Genomic DNA, 21,317 nt, shown 5'->3' with positions numbered 1-21,317 from the left:
CATACTCATTGATTATTGAGTTTATAACTAGAGCTTTCTTCATGATTATTATTGAGACAAATGATGATGAAAGTCCCTAGTGACCTCTGCTTCCTGTTTGTTAAAGAGCTAAAAAATAGTGAAGTGATTTGAATATAGGGAATGGGAAAGTAAGAGAACCACTGTGTATGAGTGGGTATCCTCCAAAATAAATTGGGCTATGTTTCTGAGCCAATACATATGAAACAAAGGGTGGACCAGAATATATGTAAAGTGAAATTTAAAATTATTTATCATAATCATTAATAGTCAAAGATGGGGAAAATCCAGGAAGGCAAAAAAGTTGAAACTGCTAGCGAAATGGGTTTCCCAGATTAGCCAGAATCCTAAATTGCCATAGAGGACACACTAAATTGTCTGGAAGTTCATCCTAGGTTTTAGTGATCTGTGATCATTTTACCCTGGACCAGCATGAGGAGTGAACTATGATGTGTAAGATTTTGGAAACACTATTTCAGCTGACTGGATTTTGTGGATTCTTTCAGTGACACATTCCTTTCATCGGAGTCATTGGTATATACTCTTCAGTAATTTTTATGTTTTGTTTTGTGGCTTTCTTGTGGTACATTGTTCTACTGCTCACTTCTTGCCTCTCTCCTCTCTAAGGTTGTGTATTTACAAAAAAGGAAACATCCCACCTGCAATTTTGAATTGTATTGTCCTGGTTATGATTACTTTTCATTTTCTTGTCATCCTTGATACCGTGACCAGTCTTTCTCAGGGAAGCACGTTGAACACCAAGCTACCCGTGGTATGTCCATATGCTCATATGCTCTGAAACAAACCGTGTCCAACATGTTGAACTCCTTTCCCTAGGCTCTGCCTAAGTGCAAGCCTTGTGATTCGCTTAGTCCATGCCCTCTGGGAATTCGCTGTGCCCACTAGAGCACAACTGTCTTCCCACCCCGCCACCTTTAATTTTATTAGCTATTAGCTGTTACCTAAGTTGAAAAATGGAATGACACAGGAATGTAGTTGAAATCCAGTGCATTACTCCCTAGGATGAAAAACAAAGTAGACACACAGCCTGATTGGTTTCAGGTGATACAAAAACATCAGCATGAATCAGAAATTCTCTGGTGGATGACACTTCTCAGACTGATGGCTGCAGTCTGAACGCTTTGTGTCTTGGGCCTGTGTTTGGAAGTCGGATGGTGCACATTCTTTTCCACACTTTAGAATTAATCTTTTCACACTGGCTGATAGATGTTAGCTACAAACACAGTAAGACTCCTAAAACTTAACACTGTAGTTTTTCCTTTTTTTAAATAAGTTCTTTACTGAGAAACAAATGATGCACTCCTAATAGATAAACATCCTTTTATTATATGTCTTCATGGAGTCTACCCTTTTTTAGATAAACACTAGTGCTAACCACATTAGGGCTGATCTTTAACTATAATTTAAGCAACAGTCCCTACCCCTCTTTAAAATAAACATTTTTATATATTGTAGAATAATTTTACGTTTACATGAAAATTGGAAAAATATAGCAGAGCTCCTATATACCCTTTACCCAGTTTTCTACTGTTAATGTCTCACATGACTGTGTATTTCAAAACTAAGAAATCGACATTGCCATATTACTGTGAACTATACTCCAGTCTTTGTTTGGATTTCATTAGGTTTTCCATTAATATCATTTTTGTGTCTCAGAATCCAATCAAGGGAACCTCTTTGCATTTAGTTGTGATGTCTTCCCAGGCTCCTTTGTCTGTAACAGCTTCTATCTTTCCCTTTTTTTCTTGACCTTGACTGTCTTGAAGAGGATTGGTCGGGTATCTCAATCTGGGTATATCCAAAGTTTTTTTCATCATTTAGATGGGTATTCTTTTTGGAAAGAATACCACAGGGGGGAAGTGTACTTCTTGCCACATAATATCAAGGATACATGATAGCCACATGACATCACTGAGGATAATAACTTTTACCACTCACTAAGTGGTGGCTGAGTTGGCCAGGGTTTTACTCTGAAATTAATATTTTTTCATCCCATACTCTTTTCTTTGGATGCAAGCATATCAATCTAGCCTGCTCCCCAGCCTCCTCACCTCTTTTTTTAATGGCTGCAATCAACCCTATGACTAAGGTCTAACATGATTGTACCACATTCTGTGTTAATTATCTAATACAACTCTAGATAGTTAAGAAGGCAGTATAGCCAGTGTGCTGACAGCTGTATAGCAGTGCCTCTTCCTTTTGAGAATACAGGTTGATTGCCCAGAAAGAGTTTAAGAATAAAACTCTTACAATCTCCAGATTTCCTTTCCGTTACCTCTACCCAAAAGAATTAGACACCAGAACAGAGAGTTTACATGTTTGGCTCATGACATAGCTGGATGGCAGAGAGGGGTGAAGTTACCTATGGTTCATCTTGAGGGTTTTTGTTTTATTTTCTGGTCATCCCTTAGTGAATTTCTTTAAATATCATGTTATGGTTTGTGTTCAGACCCTAGAGCAGCAGGAAACCAGAGACCAGAGTGGGTTAGGTTTTGTAATTCTGTCTTCATGCTTATTGCAGAGTAGCTGCAGAATCGCAAACTACATGTTATAGTTAGTAATTTTAAAATGTTTCAGGAAGCGTGGCATCAAGTTGTGAACTTTACACAGGTAATTTTTTCCTTCTGTCAAAATATTTACTTATGAATGTGTTATATAATTTATTTTTTGCTTTAAGTAGCCACAGGTGTGAGAATGATTGTTTCCATCCCATTTGAAGCTTAACAAATTTTCACACTTTGAAGGTGAAGGCCACAGTGTTTTGTATTCTTATGCTGACATTTATTATAGTGAAATAATCCTCTTTGGTGGAATTAATAATTACTTGGAGGATGAAATTACAATAGAATATTCAAAGATACTGAAATGAAAGGTACATATACTGACCCTTTCTATTATCATCTTTTCTAACTGTAGCTTACTTAAACCACCTTCTTCTCTTTGAATAGTTTGATATGTAAAAGCTCTGCATATTAGGAATGTTAATGCTTTTAATCATATGGAAAATGTCTTAGATTGTCATTCATATTTCCATCTCCCTATTATGTTTCCTCATGTAGAAGTTTTTGTTTCAATACAGTCATATTTATCAATATTTCTTTTCATGGGTTCTGGTTTTTACATTTTCTTAGAACTGCCTTCCCATTTCAATAGTGTATTAGTCTGTTCTCATGCTGCTAATAAAGACATACCTGAGACTGGGTAATTTATAAAGGAGAGAGGTCTAATTGACTCACATTTCCACCTGGTTGGGGAGGCCTGGCAATCGTGATGGAAGAGCACGGGACATCTTACATGGCGGCAGGCAAGAGAGAGCTTGTGCAAAGGAACTCCCCCTTATAAAACCACCAGATCTCATGAGACTTATTCAGTATCATGAAAACAGCATGGGAAAGACCCGCCCCCATGATTCAATTACCTCCCACCAGGTCCCTCCCATGACACATGGGAATTGTGGGGGCTACAATTCAAGATGAGATTTGGGTGGGGACACAGCCAAACCATATCAAATAGCCAATATCTATTCAGTTTTGAATTTCCAATATATAGTAAAGTGGTGAAATAGTCAAGTCAGGGGCTGGTGCCATTTGTTTTCCTTTATATTTTGAGACTGTATGTAACTGAACTCAAGGTACTTTATGGACGTTATCCACTGTATTTGTGTCTTGATGGTGATGTGGGAGAAGAGGGAAGTTTTTACAATGTTTTAAGTTTGGAAGAAATTCAGGAACAGGAGATAATATAATAAGGTCATATCATCAAATTTTATTGCTTTTATCCCCTAATTCTCATCTTTTCCTGTATTATGCCATCTTTAGAACCAGTGTGCTATATGGTCTGAGTGTTTGTGTCTCTCTAAAATTCATATGGAAATTTAATCCCCATTGTGGTGGTATTAAGTGGTGGGGCCTTTTGGGAAGTGATTAAGCTGTGAGGGCTCTGCTTTCTTTTTCTTTTTTTTTTTTTTTTTTTGAGACCGACTCTCGCTCTGTCACCCAGGCTGGAGTGCAGTGGCACAATCTGGGCTCACTGCAAGCTCTGCCTCCTGGGTTCTTGCCATTCTCCTGCCTCAGCCTCCTGAGTAGCTGGGACTACAGGCGCCCACCACCATTCCCCATTAATTTTTTGTATTTTTAGTAGAGACTGGGTTTCACAGTGTTAGCTGGGATGGTCTCGATCTCCTGGCCTCGTGATCCGCCCGCCTCGGCCTCCCAAAGTGCTGGGATTACAGGCGTGAGCCACTGCGCCCAGCCGAGGGCTCTGCTTTTCTGAGTGGGATTCATGTCCTAAAATGGGCTGAAGGGAGCTGTCTTGCCCCTTCTACCTTGTGAGGATGCAGCAACGGGTGTCATCTATGAAGCCCTTACCAGACATCGACTCTGATGGTGCCTTAATCTTGGACTTCCTAGCCTCCAGAATTGTAAGAAATATATTTCTGCTGTTGATAGATTACCCAGTCTAGGATATTATTATAGCAGCCCAGGTGGACTAAGTTGCAGCTATTACTTTCGGAACTGGGTAGTGAATCTGTCATTGAGTTCCAAATTCTGTCCCAGATTTGGATGAACTGTTTTCAAAGAAAAAACAAGAGGAAGAAGAGAGAAAGAAAGAAGTAGAAAAAGAAGAAGGAAAATAGAGAGATGGAAGCTATTGTTGCTTCATAGCATGATACAGCCTTAGTAGTGATTTTAGGGACTGATGTACCTGCACCTAGAAGGTATTTAACCAGCTGCTAATTGGAAGAGAATATAGTCCTTTGTACAGCTATAACAAAATACCACAGACTTGGCCAGGCACAGTGGCTCGCGGCTGTAATCCTGGCACTTTGGGAGGCTGAGATGGGTGGGTCACTTGAGACCAGGAGTTCGACCAGCCTGGCCAACATGATGAAACCTCATCTCTACTAAAAATGCAAAAATTAGCTGGGCATGGTGGCACATACCTGTAATCCCAGCTCCTTGGGAGGCTGAGTCTTGAACCTGGGAGGCAGAGTTTGCAGTGAGCCAAGATCATGCCACTGTACTCTAGCCTGGGTGACAGAACAAGACTCTGTCTCCAAAAAATAAAAATAAAATAAAACACCACAGACTGGGTGATATATGAAAAACAGAAATTTATTTCTTACAGTTCTGGAGGCTGGGAGCACAAGGTGAAAGCATCAGCAGGTGTGGTTGTCTGGTGAGGGCTGCTCTCTGCTTCCGGCATGGCACCTTGTGGCTGCATCCTCCATGGGGCAGGAAGTTGGTGTCCTCACATGATAGAAGGAATGGAAGGGGCAAAAACAGGGGCAAACTCTTTGTCAAGTCCATTTATAAGAACAATGAGTCCTATTTTTGAGGGCAGAGCCCTGATGACTCAATCACCTGCGAAAGACCATACCTCCCAATACTGTTGCATTGAAGATTAAATTTCAACCTGAAGGCTAGAGGGACAAAAACACTCAACTCATAGCAAGCCTTGTCTACAAAGCCAATTCTATAATTCTTTTTACTTTATTCAAGAAAAAAAAAGGTCACTGATCATATATACCACTTACATCTTGATGAGAATTAGTGAACATGAGAATACCTGCCAAGTGTATGCTTTGCCTCAGCTACAATAGCAACAAGGAATTAAACTTAAAATAGATACATTTGTTATGGTGGATGAACATCTGTATCCTATGTTTTAGTATTCCACATGTGCTGTGTTATAGTTTGAATTAATAGATATATTGATCAACCATATTTCAAATCAATATGGATCTTTAGGTAAATAATACATTTAATGATTTTTTTTAACTAACAAGACTTTTAAAAAGATCCATCTTTTCTGGAGGAATTAATATTGTTCTATTTAGAGTGACCGGGGGAATACTGACTTTGATGCACAGCCACAATTTATGATTATATAATGTGTTTTATTAATCATCTCTGGTGGTTATTGTTTTTATTGTCCTACTTTATAGGTTTAAAGTGTAAGTACTAGGTTCAGGTCAATATGCCTCTTCTATGGTTGATAGCTTAGATATCATTTTCTTCACTGCAATACGTTAAGAAAGAAAAAGAAGGAGCTACATGAGTGATGACTCAGCTATGGTTGCAAGTACTACATGCTCACCATCCTCCTTCGCAGAAAGAGGACTAGAATAGAGTAGTCGGGGCCTTTTTCTTTCTCTCTCTCTCTCTCTCAGAAATATAAAGGCCTGGATGGTCAAACCTAAAAACAAAAAGGAATCTAAGGGAAACATGCTTTGTATACATATTATGCCCCCTTTTGTTTTGCAGTGACTTCATAACAGTGGCATAATACTCTACATCTGTAAACTTAATTGGAATAACTAATAATTTATCTTAGTTTTATACCCTGTTTTATTTGCTTCATTTTTATTTCCCTTTAATTTGTTTTGGTGGCCATAAAATTTAGGGATGGGTAGCAAGGGGTTAGAGCCAAGTGCACTGCACACAAATGCTTAATAAACCTCTATGCCATACACAGCCAGTACATTTTGGCCTGTGGTGCCACCTCACACACCTGTTATTATCCTGTCTATCTGAAACATAGTGTTTAGTAAACCTGCCATTCTGCAACTCTGATTCTCAGATAATTTTTTTTAGATTGAAATGAACATATCCTAGAAATGAGCATTTCCACAGCTATCCTGACACCATATCCTTAAGTAAATTATTTTAAAATTTATTGTAAGTCCTATAGGGAGGGTTGGAAGTTTGCCATCAAGTATGATTGGAGCCATTTTAATGAGTTGCCTAGTAATCTATAATGGCAAAAGGAGCTCTTAAAATGACCTACATTACTAAAGAGAGTAGCTTAAACCTTTAGTTCTTCTTACTTAAGTTGTATTATCTTCCATGTATCTTTACTTGAGTTTCTCACTGGAAACATTTAGTTATTTAACACACACATACAAAATTAAACTCCCTAGCATTGATTAAATTATTTTATTCCTTAACAACACAACTTGTCAGCTATTTTACTTTCGTAGTGCCTCATCACCAAAGGAAATTGCAGGGGAAAGCACAGCTTCTTAAAGCCTGACATACTGATCTATATCAGCAACGCATGTGTTCTTTAGATGTTCTTCACCGGCAGAGGACAGGATTGCCTGCCAGCCTGGGACAAAGCACCATATGGCTGGGATGAGGGGAAGGATGGTGATGCACATGAAGGGTGGGAGGGGAGCTGTCACAGCCTGTCAGTCTTTATCCCCGGAGGAAACTCTGATGACAAGGGAGTGATTGAAATGGCACGTTTGGGGTCTCTGGGCATGGAGAATGGATAAACAATGACTGGGAATTCAATGACATAAACTCAAGGGAAAGGATAGAGACAAAGCGAGCTGTGATTGGGTAGAAGCATAACTCTCCTGTAGTTGGGGAAAGATGCCAGGAAGAGACATTGATGAGAAAGATGATTAAAGGTGGCCTCACAAAGCCTTGGAATAGTAGCAGATGGAAAGGGTGCAATGATTAGTAAGAAAATACAAAGAGAAAAAAGAGACCTGAAGTGAAATAAACTCTTATAGGAGCAGAAATATGGAATGATAAAAATTTTTAAAAAGAAAATTAATGATGGATTTTTTTCTGCAACCTGAAAAGTTAAATAGAGAAGAATGTTGAAGTGACGATGTAATTTCCTTCCACAGAAGAAGCATGTTTGTCCTCAACTTACTTAATCTACCAGACTCAAAACTAGCTCAAAACTTCCCAATTCTTTTTTTTTTTAGACAAATTCTCACTCTGTTGCCCAGGCTGGAGTGCAGTGGCGTGATCTCGACTCACTGCAACCTCCACCTCCTGGGTTCAAGCAATTCTCTGCCTCAGCCTCCAGAGTAGCTGGGATTACAGGTGCCCACCACCACGCCAGGCTAGTTTTTGTATTTTTAGTAGAGATGGGGTTTCACCATCTTGGCTAGACTGGTCTTGAACTCCTGACCTCGTGATCCGCCCGCCTCAGCCTCCCAAAGTGCTGGGATTACAGGCTTGAGCCACCACGCCCTGCCTCCCAATGCCTTTCTATCAGAGTTCCTACATCTCCAGACAGCCATCAAGAAACTGGACAAGCAGAAATTGGCTTTCTGCTCTCAAGATCTAAAGATAGACAAATAATAATAATAACAGCCCTTTATTGAATACAAATCATATGCTAGGTAGAGTGGGCAGCCCTTAGACTCCACTTCTCATTATCACTTAACAACTCTGTACACTAAATATTTTGTATCCATTTTTAATGTGGAAATTAAGGCCCAGAAAGGCTAAATACCTTTCCAAATAACACAGTCACAGAGTTTGGGAGTAGGGAGCAAGTTTCATATCATTTAATTGCAGTTTGCTAGTCAAATCTATTTATTTACATATGTGATGCCCTAGCCACCTCGCCAAGCTGCCTGTGGTACTTGCTGCATCTTCATAAACTCTTTAAAAGGCACTTTCCTAAATAAGCAACTTGGAAATAAAGAAATTATTAAAAGCATATGATATGCTTTTACATACCTACAATGTGCAGATTTGAGCATAAAACCTTCAGTTTCTCATGTATTGGTTGGCCAGTTTATCAGATATTTTTCTCCTCCTTTTGTCTGAAAAGAGCTCAAACTCTGAGAGCTATAGTTATTGCTGCTGATATGAAAATACTTCCCAGAATTTATTTATCAGTTTATCTCTTTGTGTGGCCATAGGAAATCCTTTTTAGCATACAACTTTTATTTGGCCATACTCTTTGATGTATGATTCTGGGATAAGAATCACACCTTGTATAACAGACCCGTAGGTCCCCTTCTGGATACAAGGTCAGCCCAAACCAAATTCTCAAGATTCCTTTTTGCTTCTTTAATGAAAGCATTATTCCCTTAGGAAGCATCCTTATATGAACACACCTACTTTGTTTGGCACAATGTAGAAAGCTTGCCACCAGGGCTTCCTCTAGGGATCAAGGCTGACAAACTGCGACAGAGCAGGTTGTGTTATATTTCCCCTTCTCCATTTGGTTCAAAATAAAATGTTCTCACCCCAAACCTGCATTTCCTTAGAACCTTCCTCTGAGCTTGGTTTTTCATTGTACTTTGTAATTTATTTGCAAATTAATAAGAAGGAACATAACTAGTTGGCAGTAATGCTCAGTCTTCTCCCAGTGCATATTCTCAAGCAACCACTGTACAGAGTTCTGAAAAGGAGTTTTCCAGCCAAAGTCTTAACAGAATCTCACAAATTTGCAAAGCCTTCCATTTAGCTGGACCCTGCGATAATTTAATGCATACCTGTGATATGGCTAACATACACTGTGATAATGATGGGGGATTAAAGTGATAAACAGTTTAGACTCGGTTCCTTCTTTCACAGAGCATACAATTTGTAATAGGATAACAACAACAATAACAAAAATGACCGGATCGTTGGAGTACAGGGAAGTGCCCTGACAGGAGAGTTCATCTTGTCCTGATCCTGTGAACACCCAGGTAGAGGGGCCTAAGCCAGGCTGGAGATCAGCGAGGTGACACTCTAACTGAAGCCTGAAGGAGGCCCCCACGTCAGGGCAGCAAAGCAATTGGAGGAAGGTATTCTAGCTCAGTTTGCAGCACACAAAAGTGGCAGAGGTGAAAGCATGAGGTCTTCATGGAATTGAGCAAGTTCAGCATGGAGAACTGAAAGGTAGCAAGGAGGCTGTTTTGAAAGTAAAGCTTTTGCACACTCCTGAAACCTAGCTCCACACTCTCAGAGACCCTCAACTGTATCTTCAGGCTTAGATCCTTCAGGCCCCATGCTGAAGACAACTGAGAAAGTATAGCTGGTATGGAAGGAGTAATGTTGGAGGTGGCAGCAGATTCATCCTGGAGGGTGAAGCCAAGCTGAGTAGGGGGTATGACCAAGCTGGTTTTCCCTCTGGGATTTGAAAATGGATTGAATAGCTTCTCATTCAGTGCCTTGCACACAGTACGTCTTCAATTAACATTGAATGGATTAACAATTCGATGCATAAATTCATTTTATCAAAGAGTACATACAAGGTATGATTCAATTTCATAGCACTATTACTATGATAGTTAATGTACAAATTAAATCGGTATCTGGAAACAGAATAGAAATCATTTAGTGAGGTGGTGTGTTCTAGCATCTAAATAACTTCTCTGCCCAAATTTTAGAATGGAACTCATTTGTAAGTAAGTGACTGTCTCTAACTTTTCAATAGTCTTACACGGGTACACCTTGAGTCCTCAAATTAATTTCTTGTTCTCTGAGGTCAAAACTCAGGGCTTAAAAATAAATTATTATTAGCTTCATGCGTAACAGTAGGAATGTGTTAGATATTCCATCAATATTCATTATTCATTTTTATCTAAAATATACCTACCCAATATATTATTTTATGTGTGTGAGATAATGCATTGTCAATTAACTAGATTTTACCATTTCACAATGTATATATGCCTCAAGGTATCATGTTATACAGGATAAAGGCATACAATGTTATCTGGCAATTAAAAAACAAATAAATAAATGATTATTTAATGAGATTCTATGGAGAACATTAACTTTCATCTCATATTAAGATAAAAAATGGTTTCAAATAACTATTTTATAAAATCTACATTTCTTACTTTTTCTAAAGTTCTTAATCTACTACCACAAAAGTCATGATTCTTTCCATTTTGAAAATAATGTAACATTTTAGAAAAAAATATTATTTATTGTAAGTTTTAATTATACACAGCCATGCTTCTTTTTTTGATAATTTTGTGAAATAACTTTATGAACTGTAAAAACTTAACTATCACTTAGGTTTATCCACTTCTTCATTTAGACAGTAAAAAGCTAGAGTTTGGTGTCAAGGGAACAACAAGGAAAAAAAATCAAAAGGAGAAATGATAGTTGTTTGCTCTTAGGAAAATTAAGTGTTTCTGTTATTTCACTGATAATATCCAGTTACATATTATTTTTATCAAATGGTGAAGATGCAGACTAATAAAGGAGATGCAGCTAATAAAGCAGCTAGTTAATTTGGTGGCTACATTTGTAATATTTTAGTGAGCAACATGGGGAATTAAACAAGGAAATAGGTCTGTTGGCTTGTTTGAGGTTTAATGTAAGTTAAATATTTTTGTTGTTATGTGTACCTCTTATCTTTCATATACATCACAGGGAATGAAGGTAGTGGGCTATCAATAAGCTTAGATAAAAAGTCATGTTCATAAACACTGTATAATAACATGTGACAGAAAAAGTCTTTGGTATCTAGAAAAATTGAAGCTTTATTTAAAAAATTAATCCAATAGCATCATTGTTACCAAAGCTATTGCAGGGGACCTAAGCAAAATGTTACTATTTTTTGGCTTCAAAACTATATATATTTGGCTTTTCGTTATCTATAAAAATTATCACCCTTTCGTGGATTTGGCTATTATTAAAAAATTTTTAAAGATGTTCTTAAAAGAAAAAAAAGACTGTCATTATAGTGTGGCAAATTCGCCTCCTCTTCTCCATGACAACAGATAAAGAAGCTGTAGCTATGGCAACAGTAATGGGCCAGAGAGATTAGGGCCAGACTGGAGATTAGGCCTCCAAGAGCAAAGAAAAGAAGTCCTGATTGGTTCTTTATTGAGACCTTATTTGAAGGCAAGTTACTGTTGAGAGAAAGCATGGAGGATTAGTAAGAACAAAATTAATTCCCCTGTATAAGATAAGAAGCCATTCCTTTGTTAAAACTGTGTTCCTCCCTTTTAATATAACGCCTGTTTAAATTGAGGTAAAGAGTCCGTGATTAATTCTATGCTGAGCTTTGTGCCATCTGAGTCTAGACCAGCTCTGTGAGAAGACACTCCCTGAAGCCTAAGGAGAAAAGAGGGAGGAGCATCTGCCTGCTTGCCATTGCCCCTTGCCCTCCTCTCTGGCACTCCCTGGGTGGGTGGAGATGCCATTTGGTTTGTGATGTTGACATCATGTAGGAGTGAGGTGCTCTTGGAGGAAAAAGATTGGAAAACTTCCCTCTTGTTCGTATAAAACTTATTTGTCTAACTTCTTGAAAATTCCAAAAAGCTTTCACCAAGTTATAATTATATGTTTAAAAATACTTTTCTCAAAAATCTAGTAAGGATCCCATTTTTTAATAACTGGTAACTTACAGAGGTATTACATTTTGAGTAAATGTGCTATCTATAATTTCAGATTGATATACCGATGAAGGAGGGATTTGTTATTTTTTAAATAATAAATTTATAAGAATGAGAATGTTTGGCCTAATGCTATGAATTTTTTTAAAAGGATTTTGCCACATTTACTTCTGGACGTGTAGTGCTCACACACGCTTCAACTGAGAGCCTGTGAGAGTGCCACACCCTGGCCGACGTGAGATATTCACCTTCTTTAAAGTGGCCTCTGATAGAATTTTTTCAGGCTCTATTTTAATGCGTATTTCTTGTATTATTTGTCAAGTTGAACCCCACTTTTCAATAAGATGATTTATTATTTTAAAGATTTTAAAACATGCTTTTTAATATTATGTTACTTCGTTTTTATATATTTTCCAAATACTTTCAGTCAGTCTTTCCAAGGGAAACAACACCTCAACAAAACCAAGAGGGAAAGTAGGAGTTATGCAGATGAGTGCGAGGGGCTTGTTAAGGTGTGGGATCTGCTTCTGTGAAGCCCTAGAAAATTGCAGGGGGGCTCAGCATGAGGAGAACATGCGTAATGTACAAGCATCAAGAAGCCAAGGAGCTTTCCACATAAGCACCATGAGAACAATGGCTTCATCTGTGGTTCCCTACTCTCTCCTCTGCACTTAGACAAGGAGGACAGGTGATCTGAGCTGTTTGAATATTTGCTGAGTAAGTAGAGCTACTGAACTTTGCTAACTGTGCACTTTGTAAGCCTCTGCCCGAAGGTATTTTCTGTCTTGCTGTAGGAACACACTAGGCCATTATTTAGGAAAGGCAAACCCCCCGGAATCACCCTCAACAAATGATGGAGAAGGAGTAGGTAGATAAATACCCCATCTGCTACCCTGAGGGATGAATAACTCTGAGGCATGTCCTATACTGACTCCCAGAGTCCCCGATGGGATTGCCCTTCCGTGTCCCACAGGAATAACCATATAGATAACCCACTCTTCAGAGAGGTCCCTCCCTGCCCTGTCTCACTTCCTGACTCCCTGCAGTGTTTCTGGGATCATCTCCCAAATGTAGTAATTGCACAAAAGTCCTTTTCTGAAGCCTTGTTTATGGAGAAAGCCACCCAAGACCCATGGTCAGCAGGAGTCAGGCCAGCAAGCCAATTAAGAAGTTTGAAGCTTGCCCTGAAGAGCATGTGTGGAGGAAAAATAAGTAGTAGAGTGACATGACCGGATTTATATTTTTATGAGCTCATTCTGGATGCTGCACAGAGAATATATTTGAGGAAGGTGAGTTTAAGGAAGGCAGAGGAGCTGGGGGACCCTTGTAATTCCAGTGAGAGAGTATGATGGTGTCAATGGAAGCATGGCAGTGGAGATGCAATAGTGTGAGTAGATTAATGAGAGGCTCAGGAGCGGGGACCCCTAGCGTGCGGTGAGAGAAGGAGAGTCAGGAATCAAGGATGGGCTTCGGGTTTCCAGGCTGCACAGCTGAGAGGACAACTTGAATATCACCCAGGGGGAGAAGCAGGCTGAGGGGGAGGGAGAGAGTAATTTCACTCCTGTGTGTTAGTCTCAGCTGCCTGTGATGTGTGGAAGTAAAGGTTTTTGTCAAGAAGCTTAATATCACCCATATTTTTTTTTTTTTTTTTTTTTTTTTTTTTTTTTTTGAGACGGAGTCTCGCTCTGTCGCCCAGGCTGGAGTGCAGTGGCGCAATCTCGGCTCACTGCAAGCTCTGCCTCCCGGGTTCACGCCATTCTCCTGTCTCAGCCTCTCCGAGTAGCTGGGACTACAGGCGCCCACCACCACGCCCGGCTAATTTTTTGTATTTTTAGTAGAGACGGGGTTTCACCGTGGTTTCGATCTCCTGACCTCGTGATCCGCCCGCCTCGGAATATCACCCATATTTTTGAGAGAGATACTCCATCCCCAGGCATCAATCTTTTCCCTCCCTCACCACTCTGCTATAAAAGATTGACTAACTCACTGCCACTCTTCCATTTATTTCAAATACTGTACTGATCCAGAGAGCAAGGCGAAATTTTGTCTACAAAGAAATAGTCAAAGAATCTATGGAGTCAGAAATAACTTTGAATACTTTTTTTGCCATTCTTTGAAACCTCTTTCTCTGTATAGCTAGTAAGAATGGTATATCAATAATGTTTCTGGAACCATTAGGAAATGGGGTGTTTCCAGTACCTAGATGAATTTTTCTAGCTAGCAGAAGTTTAACTCATGGCAGTGATACCACTCAGCCAGTCCCTATACAAAGTGGATGCAAAAATGAAGACTAACTTTGATAAAGACTAGGGAAAATGGACTACAAAAGCCGGTCTGAAGATTTTACATCCGCAAATGGGTACCTGTGATTTGTGGCTAGAGATCACCTGTCAAGATAAAACACATATTCCCTAGACTTGAGAACTTTAACAAACATGAAGAAAACAGAGTTATCACAGCAAAGCTGAATTATGAATTCACGCATACCCAAGCAGACACACACTACAAAATACACATGCACATATGTAATAGAAAACCCTCTCTTACATATTATTAATTCCCCTAATATGTGAAAAGACAGTTTTTTAATTGTGATTAATTCGAAGTTGTTCCTGTGAACAAGTCCATGAAAATTGCTTCTACTTTTTGTTAACTTTCATCAGCTTTTCATTTCTGCTCTTAATTTTCTATGGTCTTAAAAATACATAAATAAACTACTTCAAATTGTTTCCAAACAGGCTGGGGGAGGTGGTTCATGCCAGTAATCCCAGTACTTTGGAAGGCCAAGACAGGTGGATCATCTGAAGTCAGGAGATCAAGACCAGCCTGGCCAACATAGTGAAACCCTGTCTCTACCAAAAATACAAAAATTAACCAGGTGTGGTGGTGTGTGCCTGTAATGCCAGTAATACTCAGGAGGCTGAGGCAGAAAAAAAATTGTATCAGAACAGTGGAAACATGTAGACAGATACTGACAGGAATAAGGTTTTGTGATAACTTTTTGGTTACCTGAAGCATTTGTGAATACAGGTAAGTCCGTGGCTGTGTTATAGAATTTTGAGGTCTCCGTTGGTTTGACTTCCAAATTAGTGCTTTATTAAACTCAGTGTCAGTGTATGTACACCTACTTGGGCTGTAACTTTTCTACTATGAAACATATTTTAACTATGAAATGAATAAAGAATCATCTTGGGGCCAGGCCTGGTGGCTCATGCCTGTAATCTCCAGGACTTTGGGAGGCCAAGGTGGGTGGATCACTTGAAGTCAGGAGTTCGACACAGCCTGGCCAATATGGCAAAACCCCATCTTTACTAAAAATACAGAAATTAGCCAGGCATGGGGGCACATGCCTGTAATCCCAGCTACTCGGCAGCCTGAGGCAGGAGAATCGCTTGAACCTGGAGGCAGAGGTTTCAGTGAGCCAAGATCGTGCCAGTGCACTCCAGCCTGGGTTGCAGAGCAAGACCCCATCTCAACAACAACAACAACAACAACAACAACAACAAAAAGAATCAACTTGGTTACCATTTTTTAATATATAAGAAGAGTTTTATAGTATGTGATTTTTCTTTGTCAGAAATCATGTGGCATTACTGTATATTAAAACTATATGATCACATTTTTTTCTACAGTAATAACTGCCCCCAACCTTGTAAAATCCTGGAGATTATGGCCCTCTCAGCTCTTCTTAGAACTCTTAAAACTGCCAATAGGTTATCTTTGACAAATAGTCACTGTAAATTTAGATTTATATTTAGTATATCTTGAGTTTATTTTCTGAATTGTAATACCATCTTTTACTTCAAATATAGATACATACATTTATTCGTTTATTCATTTATCCATGTTCTTACTTGTTCAACCTCTGCTTAATTCTAGAAACATTTCAGGGAAATACTAATTACTTAAAATAATTTGTCTCTTACCAAAGACATTTTCTATTACCAGTTTAAGTTGTGAGGGGTGTAAATCCTTTTACAATATTGAATCATATTATCCACAGTTCTGAAGTAAGGTCTTTCTAGAACTCAAGTGCTTGTTAAAAATTCACAAATTTCCCTCCCCTTTTCTTTCCTGAGCAGACATTTTTTCCCTTATTGTCATAGATCGCATGGGTAATAGAAATTGGTCATTTAAGCAGTGGAATCATATACATGTCATTAGCCACACTTTAAAACCCAAGAAATACAAATATAGCTTTTATTTCATTTACTGTGTGCATTCCCTTGGTTTTCTTCCTTCCGTCAGAATCAAGGTGACTATAACATGGAGATGCTTGCTAATAGGTTGGCTCTGCCTTCCTACCCAATTCTTACCTATGGCACCGACACGTCTGATAGCCTCCTCTTCTTTCTCCTTAGCTATCCCAAGCTCCAGTGTCCTCCCTTCGGCTCCCAGAGATGTGGTCCCTGTCTTGGTTTCCAGCCGATTTGTCCGTCTCAGCTGGCGCCCACCTGCAGAAGCAAAAGGGAACATTCAAACTTTCACGGTCTTTTTCTCCAGAGAAGGTGACAACAGGTAGGTGATGCTACCAATAAAATTCAGCTTAATCCGTCATCTCTTTAAGTCAATACCATCGGGTAATGGCAGGAGGAGATCTTGGGCAGGAACTTTGGAGAGGCTGTGAAATCTCTACTATGTCCTTCACTCATTTCCCAGTGGAGATGTACACTTTTAAAAAACAGTGTTGTTGACACAGTCTAATGAAATGATTTATATAAAAAATCCTTGAAAAAGGTAAGAATATATTATATCAATTTTTTATTTCTTTGGTTTTCAGAGTCATAAACAGAGAACAGAATTAGGCTGTATATTAGTAGAACAGGGTGTAAAAGCTACTGTGGCTAGCTTGTAATCCCATTTCTGTCATTGATATCACATGAACTCAAAAAAACCAGATGACTTCTCTGAGTCTCATTTTCCTCTTTAATAAGGAGGAAGTAATAATACCTACCTTAAAATGTACAATAAAGTGTATAACTGGATTGTTTGTAACACAAAAGACAAATGCGTGAGGTGATGGATGCCCCATTTACCCTGATGTGATTATGACACATTGCATACCTGTATCAAAATACATCATGTATCCCATAAATATGTACACCTATTATGTCCCACAAAAATTAAAAGTTTTTTAAAAACTAAAAAACAAATTTAAAAAAATGCTTACCTTGCAAGGCTTTGGCTAGCATTAAATTAGGTTGCATATATAAACGTCATATCAGAGTGTCCAGTATTTGGTAGAAGTTGTTATTGTGGATATTATTACTGACTAAGCAAAAGTGAGCTGTACATTTCTGGTTTCAAGATTACAATCCACTGCATTTTTTTTCTCAATGTTTTCCCCTTAAGATGCTTCACCATCTTATGACTTTGAAATTTGATATTTAAGTCTGAGGTAAATGCTGGATAAGTTCCACATCAGGAGAAGCAGGGATTCATGTCCTAGGGTTCTAGTCCCTCAAATTTGTGAGCGCTGTAAACATGTGGTGATCTTTAGAATTCAAAAGGGGACATATACGTTGGATAAACCAAGAGTGCTTATTTAGTTCAAAATGGGACAGTCTGGTGCTTAGGTGGTGTAATACAGCTCCTCACCTGCTGAGTCGAGTCTCAGAATGCTCTCCTTTCTATTTGGCAGCAAGTTCAAGTACAGCGTTTTAAAGTTTCTGCTATCTTTTACAAATTGACCTTACTTTAAAATGAAAGGAAAGAGGCTGGGCAAGGTGACTCACGCCTGTAATCCCAGCACTTTGGCAGGCTAAGGCAGGTGGATCACCTGAGGTCAGGAGTTCAAGACCAGCCTGATCAACATGGTGAAACCCTGTCTCTTCTAAAAATACAAAAAATTAGCTGGGCATGGTGGCGTGCACCTGTCATCCTAGCCACTCAGGAGGATGAGGCAGGAGAATTGCTTGATCACGGGAAGCAGAGATTGAAGTAAGCCAAGATTGTGCCACTGCACTCCAGCCTGGGCAACAGAGATGCCCTCTCAAAAAAAAAAAAAAAAAAGTAAGATGTAGACATACCCATATTGCCTTATGCTCACTAAGATTATTCATTACTGTGAAGAAACAGGCATTCGTTTTAGTGTTATCTCTGCAACTATTTGTGATCTTATGATGCCTCCTAAGTTCCTTGGATTTCAGTGTGTGCAGCTGTGAAAACCAGAAGCAATGATTCTTGCCCAGCCATCTTCATGTTTTTACATGGATTTCCTGGAGGCACCTTAAATTCACCCTGCCCAAAACTTACTCACTGTCTCCTACTTATGTATATTTTTCCTTTCTTTTCTTAGTTTATATTAGTATCTTCCATCCCCGTTGACCAAGCAAAAAATTCATGCCATGTTTTACTGACTGCTGCCTCCCAACACTACCATTCCTCAGGAAGTCTTGTCAACTTTACCTTGGCCATAGCTCAGCCATGCTTCCTTTATTATTTTCAACATCTTTACCTGATCTCTGGGAATCACTCCTCATCTGCCAATGCATCTTCCTCACTGTTTGTAGTTACCTTTTTGAAATACAGTTTTGATCACTCACTCCACTGCCCCAAAATGTGACTGGTTCTTACATACAATAAAACTGCTATACAAAGATATGCACATGGAACTTCAGACTTCTTTCAATGGAAGTCTATCCCCAATCTATCTGTATCTATATCTATCTGTGTGGATATATGTAAAAGTGTGGTTTCTATAATCTGTAATGGTTAAAAAATTTTCACTCAGGTTACAAGAGCTAGATTTGAAAATGGTCCTACTATTTATCAAATGTGTGATGTTTCTGTATTTAATAATGTATTAAATACGAATAATACTTTTTTGCTAAAAGGAATAAAAGGAAGATAAATTCTACCTGTTAGCATTGCTATGAGGACTGAGGGAATTCAGGTAAAGAATTCAAGGCAGTCACTCCACACAGGAAGAATGGAAGGGCTCAGAATAGTGTGAGCTCGGAGACAATGTGGAAAAGAAGCTGAAATTTAGGCTCGAAGTATAGGAAGAAGGAGGATGAGGAAGAGAAAGGGAAGGAGAAGGGGAAGGAGAAATTGTTGAAATTGCTATGTTTGGGTAAACCATTTATTTTCATAATTGTTCACAGGCCTGCTTATCATACAATTTTGTCCTTTCCTCTTCTGTTGAACTTGTTCTTATCTTTCAATCCTAAGCATCAATCCTCTACACCCCCTTGGCTACTCGCTCCCATGGTTATACCATGAACCAATCACTGCAACCTGTCATTATCTGAGTTTCAAATCATATTCTTGCCTCACTCTCCAGACTCTTGTCTTACTATCCTTTATTTAGGACTCTGAATACAACAAACCTTTGATTTCACAGAGACCTGCAATCTGTTAATCCTATCCCTTATCTTTCCTGTTTTCCTTCACTTACTCCATAGCTACAATTCCATAGCCAGTAAACACAGCAATTAAATATTTGCTGACTTGCATCAACGTTTTGCCTGCTACTCTCATTTCATATTACTTGCTTAGCAAAAACCAACTCAAGTAAATGTAACTTTCTACCTACTCTTTACTTGTGCTCTTGTAGCTGAATATAGCTAGAGGAAAAGGTGTAACTGGGCTGATTCATCTCACTTTAAATTCATAGCTACTAATCTCATGTTGCCCATTCATGCTACTGGCAATTATACTACATTTATCAGGCAGCCTCTCTCACATAGACTCCTAATGATATTTCATGTCTTTTTCTCTCTTCTCAAATATCCAACACCTTCCCCCTTTCCCTCACTCTTAGCTGACCTTGATTTTAATTTCATGTACTATAAGAAGGGGAATTCTACATGCTTTCATATGTGACTTTTTTTCACCCAAGTTTGTCTTTAAGCATATAATCTCTTTCCTCAAATTTCCATAAAACTGCCTGTACTCTTTAAAGCAAAACCTTCACTTGTGCACAAGATCCCATCTTTTCTTATAAAAGAGCAAATCTTCAGCCATTCTTTCTCTCTTCTGTGTCATCAATTTCTCCCACTAAGGTGAATTATGCCTATCAGCATGTAAGCATGTAGTCGGATCTTCAATTGCAATAAATTTTGCTTCAGTTTAACTTTTCTCTCCTCTACCACTCTATGCTCTGTTCTCTTTCATAGGAACATTCCTTGAATTGTCTAACTTCACTCCAACGTCTTACATCATATTCCAATAATTATTTTGTTCCTAGAATGTAATAGCAACTGCTCTTATCAAGGTTCACCAGTAACCTCCTGTTGCTAACCCAGTAGTCAGTTCCTGGTCTTCATATTACTTGGACAATCAGCAAATTTTGTCACATTTGATCATTTCTCCTTTCATCATTCTTCACTCAATTTTCTATTGCACATGCTCTCCTCTTTCTACTCTGGCTACTCATTTTCAGGCTCTTTTTACTTTTTACTCCCAGTTTCTCTGATCTGCACGTATCGAATTGCTTCAGGACTCAAGCCTTTCATCCACTTTTGACTTTATATTTTGTGAACATGCTGATGTGTTCCAAATTTGTATCTCTGGTCCTAACTTTTTTACCTGCAATCTATACTCATATACACATCTTCCTACTTGATATCTCAACATCAATGTCCCATGGGCATCTAAAACTTATGAACAAAACCAAATACCTCTTATGCTTCAGCCCCAATTTCTCTCCACCAAATACTTTATCATTCCAGAGTTCCCCCCACCTTTGAAATCTTCATATTTCTCATTAATCGGGCCACAATCTTTGGAATAATTCTTGGCTCTTAATTAATTCTTAATTCTTATTATGAAATCCATCATCAACTCCTGGCAGTACCATCAAAATATATCCTGAATCTATGAAATAATATACCAGGTTTTGTTATAAAATAATATTGGAAGACTCATTATGATTTTATATTCTGAGCTGAGTTATGGGAATAAAGTGGTTCATCATATTATTATGCCTAGTTTTATATTGTTTAAATTTTCATAATAAACAATTAAAATCAAATAAAAACAAAACATGGCCAGGCACAGTGGCTCACGCCTATAATCCCAGCACTTTGGGAGGCCGAGGTGGGTTGATCATTTGAGGTCAAGAGTTTGAGACCAGCCTGGCCAATATAGTGAAACCCCAATTCCACCGAACATACAAAAATTAGCTGGACGTGGTGGCACGCACCTGTAATCCTGGCTACTTAGGATGGTGAGG

General features: G+C 38.7%; 1 protein-coding gene across 1 annotated transcript in view; it reads left to right on the top strand.

Annotated features, from left to right (window-relative positions):
- DCC (DCC netrin 1 receptor) overlaps nucleotides 1-21,317 on the top strand; it is a 1,198,282-nt gene that overhangs the window by 806,908 nt on the left and 370,057 nt on the right. The window contains exon 8 of the mRNA XM_030810404.1: nucleotides 16,501-16,657. Within this exon, the coding sequence (XP_030666264.1) occupies nucleotides 16,501-16,657 (157 nt within the window). The remainder of the gene's footprint in view (nucleotides 1-16,500; nucleotides 16,658-21,317) is intronic.

This window comes from Nomascus leucogenys, chromosome 4, assembly GCF_006542625.1.
Source record: "Nomascus leucogenys isolate Asia chromosome 4, Asia_NLE_v1, whole genome shotgun sequence".
Taxonomy (NCBI): Eukaryota; Metazoa; Chordata; class Mammalia; order Primates; family Hylobatidae; genus Nomascus; species Nomascus leucogenys.
The sequence above is the reverse complement of the archived record's forward strand: the minus strand, read 5'-3'. Positions and strand labels throughout refer to the sequence as shown.